The 8,242-nt window shown below is 35.2% G+C and overlaps 1 protein-coding gene across 1 annotated transcript; it reads right to left on the reverse strand.

The window, feature by feature from the left end:
- Positions 1 to 227: 227 nt before the first annotated feature.
- Positions 228 to 6,514, reverse strand: LOC107729302 (galectin-3-like). Its single transcript, XM_016539772.1, has 6 exons — positions 6,385 to 6,514; positions 4,416 to 4,426; positions 4,061 to 4,324; positions 3,781 to 3,869; positions 1,849 to 2,017; positions 228 to 1,536 (listed from the first exon to the last, which is right to left on the reverse strand). Exons 2-6 carry the CDS (start codon positions 4,419 to 4,421, stop codon positions 1,378 to 1,380), a joined length of 687 nt encoding a protein of 228 aa, XP_016395258.1. The 5' UTR covers positions 4,422 to 4,426; positions 6,385 to 6,514; the 3' UTR covers positions 228 to 1,377.
- Positions 6,515 to 8,242: the final 1,728 nt, after the last annotated feature.

An 8,242-nucleotide genomic window follows, 5' to 3' on the forward strand; every position in this document is an offset into this window, starting at 1 on the left:
TAAATTTGTCCAAATGAAGTCCTTAGCAATGCATATTATTAATCAAAAATTAAGTTTTGATATATTTATGGTAGGAAATTTACAAAATATCTTCATGGAACACGATCTTTACTTAACATCCGAATGATTTTTGGCATAAAAGAAAAATCGATCATTTTGACCCATACAATGTTACTTATGACTGTTTTTTTGGTCCAGGGTCACATATAATTTTTTTTTTTTTTCCGGTTATTTATTGGTTTGTTTACTAATTGCATTCTTTTGGGCTTCTGTTTCTATAAGTAATTAACAATACAAATCTATAGCAAACCATCATTGAATCACAAAAATCAGTGATGACAAAAATCATTAAAATCACCCTATTGGACAGATAAGGATACCATATTTGAGGAATCTCACACATTTTCTGATAAGTTTAAACCAGAAAATACACTATATATATATATATGTATGTAATATAATATGAGTGGGTTAATATAGCTTTTATGATGTAAAATACACAGAAACACAATCACGACACAATGGAACATTCTTTTTTTTGTGCACATTAGTTATACAATGCTGGAGGTTTCATCTGTGGGTTGCAACAGGGTTCAACTCTTTGAAGAGTCATCAGGTGCTATAGGCACTACATAAATAGACCTCTGCATAATTGAGGTCAGGTCTATTAGATTTCTGTCAGTGCGTCTCTGACAGACTGTTTCCATGATTAAAAATGTAACACTGCCTTGACTTCAGTTTACGCTGCTGTTATTTTATTTATATTAGGAGCTGGCAGTAAAAGTGTAATACACACGTCTCACAGAGGATTGTAATTACATGCACACCACTCAGTGTTTACATCTGTTTGTTTCTTTAATCATGGGATCATTAAACCAAGAAGAATCATCTTTTGGCACTGGTTACAGTTCATAGTATCCTATTTTATTCCAGTTCTAATTTCACATGAATTATGCACTATTCTTGACTGGCCAATATCACATTCCCTACTATGACCACCACCATTATTCTGAGTAGCATCATAAATGCAGCGGACATTGCAAGTGTATAATCAATGGTACTTCAGTATCATATATCTCGCATATCAATATAAAATTCATCTTGCTAATTTTCTGTTAAATATTTCTTTCCTTTAAACCCCATCATTGACCCATATCACAACCTAACCCTTCCTGGATAGTAACAGGCCCACCTAGAGGTGGCAAAGCTAACTACAGCATTGAGAAAAACAGGATTTGCATGCAAATTCATATCACTAACATCTGTAGTAAATATAAAATCTTACTGACAAGCACAGTGTTTAAAAAAAGATGATTGTTGGAGGTTAAAAAAAACATTGTTAAAAGACTTGTCTATGACAGAATCTGCAGTATGATTTCACTGCAGTGTCTCCACATTAACAGAGTTAAGGGTGACATCATTGAAGATACTAAGAGCTCTGATCTGGTTGAGCTCACGGGTCCGATGTTTGAATTCCAGAAGGTGCGCTTTGTTCACAGCCACTCTGAATTCAGTGTCAGTGCATAAGATCTTCAGCTGGAATTCAAAACAAATTTAATCAGTTGCAATTGAACAAGCATGGAACAGAGCATGTAGTTTTGACCAAACATGGCAGGAGACAAATGCATAACCTTGCAAAAGAGTTTTGTTGCAGTATTTTTAGTGATGCTATTTCAGGACCTCTTTTTCTGCTTTTACACACTGACATCCAGTTATCTGATACCTTAGACCTTCTCTAATGTCTTTAAACACAATGAGGGCCTGACAGTAAATATTTAAGACATTTGTTTAATCTAAATAAAACCACCGAGATGAAAAAGAAACAAAATTGTTTGGTGCCATGCTCACCTCAAAAGGCTTTCCTGGGACAAACGGGAAGGAGGGGAGCTCGCGCTCTTCTCTGCCCCACTGGTTTCCAATCATGCTGTTTCGTACAATCACTTGCCTTCCGCCTTCATTGAAGCGAGGGTTTAGATGAAACACAATGTCGTTGCCTTTGTTTAAATTAACTGTGAAACTAATTGGGAGAGATAATATAAGAATACACATAAAAAACAAAGGGGACATCACAAATAAGAAGCTTGTGATAATTGTTATATAATAACAATGAAATCAAAACTGGCCACGTGCAATTTCTTAAAGGGGTCATATGACGTTGCTAAAAATAACATTATTTTGTGTATTTGGTGTAATGCAATGTGTTTATGTGGTTTAAGGTTAAAAAAACACATTATTTTCCACATACTGTACATTATTGTTTCTCCTCTATGCCCCGCCTTTCGGAAACGCGTCGATTTTTACAAAGCTCATCGGTCTGAAAAGTGAGGTGTGCTCTGATTTCTTTTGGAAGGCCAAACAAAGTAGTTTCGGTTTCACAACGAAACAAAGCGTCACACACGGCCGGCTTGAGTGAGCGGCGGCGGGTGGGCTTGCGGCAACCACATGTGACGACCCCGGGCTGGACTCCGCTTCGTCCACGGTGAAAGCCGATCCGGCGATCCACAGCGCGAAGTTGATGTATTTCCTCAGCGACCAGCACGGATCAGCTCCAGGCATGACGAAGTGATATCGTCCACTTTTGGAAGGTCAAACAAAGTAGTTCCGCTTTCACAGTGAATCACACAGCGCCTTCACGACATGGCGGCGGCGGCAACAACAATACTACAGCGAGAATAAAAGTTACGCCTTCTTTCTTTGCGTGAACATTTGGGTGGCGTTGTGCAAATCTTCCCGCATCGTGACGTAGATATGTGGGGGCGTGTTAGAACGAGCCGTTTTAGGTAGGTGTGGCTGACTCTGAACTTTTATAAAGAATATCTCTTTGGATTTGAGACTTTAGTCTTTGCAACTTTACAGATCTTCTTTATGCACTAAGAGCTTGTAACACTCCAAAGAGAAAGGAAAAATTGAAATCGCATCATATGACCCCTTTAATTTAACTTTATTTAATACTAGTTCTTGATCTCACTGTGAACAGTTCATCGGTGCACATTATTTACAAGCAAAATGTTTGTCTTTGTAATCTTACCAAAATGTATCAACACAATTTATTATGTACTTTATCATGTATATTAAACTTATAAAAATTTGTAGACCTAAATTTAAACTATGTATTTAAACTGCATATAAAATTTCCATTCACGTGGATTACAGTTTTAACATAAACTAATTAATAAACTTAATGTGATGCATATTTGTCAGTCACACAAAAACAAGTATGATTTCTGTAATAGTACTAATAATCTTTTTTTGTTTTGTTTTATTAGAACTAATAATAGTATCAGTAATTAGTTTTATTAGGGCTAACAGTACTAATAATAGTACTAATGTGTTTTAAAAACACAATAACCGCGTTTATATATTTATTTATCATAACTGAACAATTGAATATTGCTTGTTCCACAGCTAGCCATATTTTAACGGTATTCATACTTTTTAACTCAATGAGTGTAATTGTTTTTACAGAGAAAAATGTATGCTGAATAAAAGCATTTTGAAAAACTATTGAAATAAAATAGACAGATTGAAATAAAATAGATGCAAATAGTTAATAATAAACCAGTGCAGAAATCTTACCTATTTCATTTTTGTATGACATATATGCATCACAGGTTTATTAGTTTATGTAAAACTGTGTAATCCAAATGGATGAAATTTCATTCGCAATTCAATACATGAATCTTAAATTTAGGCCTAAATATTAATAAGTGCATGTACTGTATCGTTAATGACAGATGATTGCTAAACTGTTGTTTATTGTGTTGTTGTTGTTGTTCTTACTGTTTAGCATTAGGTTTGACCTCTCCAACGATGGTGATGAGCATCTTGTTATAGGCTCCACTTTGTAGCGGCAGGTCAAATGGCACAGTCTTCAAAAAAAAAAGTAAATGCATGGTAAAAGGGCATAACTAAGAACCACTGCACTGTATTTAACACAGAACGTTCACTCAACAAAAATCTAAAAATGTGGAGTTTCACCAGCCATGGGTATTTAAACTGTATTCTACAGAACAAACAATATGATGGTTGTACAAATCCAAGAAGAGTGAAAACATCTTACTAGTGCTCTTGGAGCTTGGCCAGGAGCAGCATAAGGGCCGGTTTGTGGTGCAGGTCCAGGCCACCCAGGAGCGGTAGGCTGCCCAGGCTGTCCAGGCCATGCTGGTTGGTTTGGCTGCGCAGGCCAGGTGGGGTTAGCAGGCTGACCAGGCCAGGTGGGGTTAGCAGGCTGACCAGGCCAGGTGGGGTTGGCTGGTTGGCCGGGCCATACTGGACCTCCTGCCTGCTGATTATTTTGCTGTGGGAAGTCAAGGGCATCTGAAAGCTGAAACGGAGTATAATGGAAATTATAACATGATATTTGTTGTGCTACATTGGATAAATAGAATGACTGAGGTGATAAAAACGGTACTTACATCCATAATATCTGAAATCCAGACAAGAAGGCATTGTTAATTTTGCAAAAGCAATTTATTATGCACTGAGTTGGCCATGCTATACTGTTAAAATATGTTTTTTTTTAATGAAAACATTATTTTATTAAATTAAAGTTCATCCAAAATTTAAAATTTGCTGAAAGGTTACTCACCCTCAGGCCATCCAAGATGTAAATCAGTTTGTCTCTTCATTTGAATGATTTAGAGAATATTTTGCATGGCATCGCTTTCCAGTGGATCCTCTGCAGTGAATGGGTGCCGTCAGAATGAGATTCCAAACAGCTGATATAAACATCACAGAAATCCACAACACGACTCCAGTCCATCAATTAATGTCATAAAGATATCCATCGTTAAGATGTTATTAACTTAAAATTGTTGAGTCTTCTATCCATAAAATTGCTTTCTCCATGCAATGAAAAAGTCATCTCGTCTGAATCAGGACAGAAATATGCACAAATCAAGCACCATTTACAAGTGAAAACAGTTCTAAACAAATATGTTTTTAATGTGCGAGGACAACATGATGGACTTTTTCACTGGAGGAAGCGTTATTATGGATTGTGGACTGGTATTTTGCCCAGAAACAGTTTGAAGTTAAAAACATCCTAATTATGGATTTAACATGCAGCTTTTCCCTTCACAAGAAGTTAACTGATGAACTGGAGTCGTGTTGTGGATTATTATGATGTTTTTATCAGCTGTTTGGACTCTCATTCTGACGGCACCCATTCACTGCAGTGAGAAAGTGATGTGATGCTGAATTCCTCCAAATCTGTTCTGATAAAGAAACAAACTGTTCTACCATCTTGAATGGCATGAGGTTAAGAAAAAATTTTCAACAAATTTTCATTTTGGAGTGAACTATTTCTTTAAGCAAATTCACCATTCTGAATGCACAAGGTCAATCTTTCAACTAAAACATAGTCTCTAACATATAAACTAAGGTTAATAAGGGGGCATTTGAGTGATAAAAGTAAAGCAGTTTTTGAAAACACCAATCAATTTTTGTCAATGTTTGTTTTAAAAAATGATATAAATTGTATTACTGGTTCCCTGGAGTATATTACATGCTCCCATGAGTTGATGACTCACTCATCCATGAAACCACCCACCACACCCATTGCACTGTATGAATGGTGAGCCGGAGGGGATGATTACAATAGCAGATAATGCAGTGTTATTAAAAACCCTGTGTGAATCGTAATAAATGCATACTCTTCTTAACAGAGAGGCATGTTAAATGAAAGAAAGTTCCCTTGAAATGGCTTAGGGTGCATCATAACTTACACGGCTAACATGTTTCAGCTTTTAAAGCAAGAATGTGGAATATCTGTACAAAAGTTGCACGCAAGCATTCATTTCTACAACCTCTGATCCCCTACAGCAAAAGTTTATTATTGTGCAATCTGCATTCGATTGCCACTTGAACACTGCAAGTTTAGACGTCAGTAGGCCTGCGGATTTCCCCGGGCCTGTGAACCACACAAAGGCGTGTGTTTAAAACTAGCAAAAGTACAATCTTTCTTTCAAAAGTGAATATGAAGACTGATTTGAAGACTAAGAGAAACTTTCAGTCAGGTGTATAGATGTTTGACTGATAGTGTAAGAAGTACGTATGTCACTGATTCATGTTAGCATGGTAATGTTTATGTCATACTGATTCACTTTTTACTAGTTAAAACATGAATTTAGGCCTGTGGATTTCACTGGGCCCGTGAATCACCCAAAACTAGCAAAAGTAAAACTAAACTATTTTTTTATATCTGTAAAAATCTCAATATGTCTTTCATGTCAACATGACAGGACCTCTTTCTGTTTGCATTGGCAAAACTCATCAGCCACACACATTGCTATGCAAACACAAACACCAAATTCAAATATATTAACCCTGAAGCTGCTTAGAAAGTTTTGAAAATGAGAAAAAAAGCAAAAAAAAGGCATATACCTGTATTTGTGCAGTTGGTGTCACACTGGTGCTGTTCTGTAGAAGCAGTGGGTATACAGACAGGAATTCCGGGTGAAGTTCATAAATACACTCTCACACCCCAGAAAACCCTCCCCAACTCTTCTGAGAAGAGACCACACCCACACAATACAATCACATTGCCTGATTTCCATAGGGAAATATGATCAGTCAGAGGAGAGGCGAGACTATGAATAAAGTTTTTAACAAGTATGCTGAAACGTTCTTATCTGATTGAGTCAGTATTGGCTCTTCACTATGTTCTGGAGGTTATGCACCTCAGTTCATTTGAGGTGCTTAACCTCCGGATTACACATGTGTTTTAAGGATGTGTCTGAGGAATTCAAGGAGTTTCCTTCTTTTTTTTCTTTTTTTTTTGGTTTGGTTGAACAAAAGAACCGATAAATGAAAAAAGCCAAGTTGCCTTGGCAACTAGGCAAGGATTGGAAGAGCTGTTCATAGTTCAAAACATATGTAGTGTTGCATAGTAACTGGCATTACAAGGCTGTTTATATACGAATGGACACACCTATTGATTCAATATTGCTACTTTTTTCCTACATTTTGGAATAGTACTGAAATAACCAAAAGCTATGAATTAACACAAATTGCAGTATTGTGACCAAAAATATCTAACAAATAAAACCTAAATAATATTTGAGCTTGTTTAAATTCACCACCCTTTGCCTAGATTGCAGCTTTGATTACTCATGTCAGTCAAATATATGTAGTGCACCATGGGATGCTTGTTAAACAGTATTGAAGGAGTTCCCATTTATGTAGGACATGTGAAAACTGCTTTTGCTTCACTATATGGTGGTCCACCTCATCAGATTAAAAAAAATAATAATAATAACAACAATAATAATAAATTCATCCATCCATTCATTTTCCAAACCGCTCATCCTATGTCAATGGAATGCTGGAGCATAATAATAATAATAATAATAATAATATTTTTGTGGTAACACCTTACAATAAGGTCCCATTAGTTAAGACATAAACTAACATTAACTAACAATGAGCAATACATACGTTACAGTGTGTATTAATATTTGTTAATGTTACTTAATAGAAATACAACTGTTAATTGTTAGTTCATGTTGCTAATATTATGACAACTTTTTTTAATAATGTATTGGTAAATGTTGAAATTAACATTAACTAAGATGAATAAACGCTTTGGAAGTATTTTCCATTGTTAGTTCATGTTAACTAATGTTAACAAATAGAACTTTTAAAGTGTTACTAATTTTGTAAACAAATTCAGGCAAAGGCACAATTTATATTCACCTATAAAACTAATTTTAAGAAAGATTTCGATCAAAAAGATTTGACGATCAAGAGAAACATTCAGTCAAGTGTATCCAGACGTTTTACTGGTACTGTAAGTGTGTATATCACTGATTCATGTTAGCATGGTAATGTTTATGTAATGTTAATTCAGCTTCTACTTAAAGTTAAAACAATAATTCTTAATTCTTCATGAGTGAACTATGAAGTTATTATTATTATTATTTTACCTTATTAATCATTAAATATTAATGGAAGGCTGTATTTGTCAGCAGGTTATTCTGTGTTCTGATTAAATAATGCATGGCAATCGGAGCCAGCCTTAAATCAATTATAAATGTTAAATTTTATGCATGGAGCAACTAGAGAGGGCAAGCTGATGAATATATTTCTGATATACATAACTGATTTTAATTTATATTAATTTATAATTTAAAATCCATTTTTAACCAAAATATATTTCATATAAATCCTACTGTCTTAACAGTCAAATTAACATTGTATTGTACTGGTGTATTATATTTTACATTATTATATTGTACATTTA

The sequence above is a fragment of the Sinocyclocheilus rhinocerous genome, unplaced genomic scaffold (assembly GCF_001515625.1).
Source record: "Sinocyclocheilus rhinocerous isolate Xijiao unplaced genomic scaffold, SAMN03320098_v1.1 scaffold1268, whole genome shotgun sequence".
Classification (NCBI taxonomy): Eukaryota; Metazoa; Chordata; class Actinopteri; order Cypriniformes; family Cyprinidae; genus Sinocyclocheilus; species Sinocyclocheilus rhinocerous.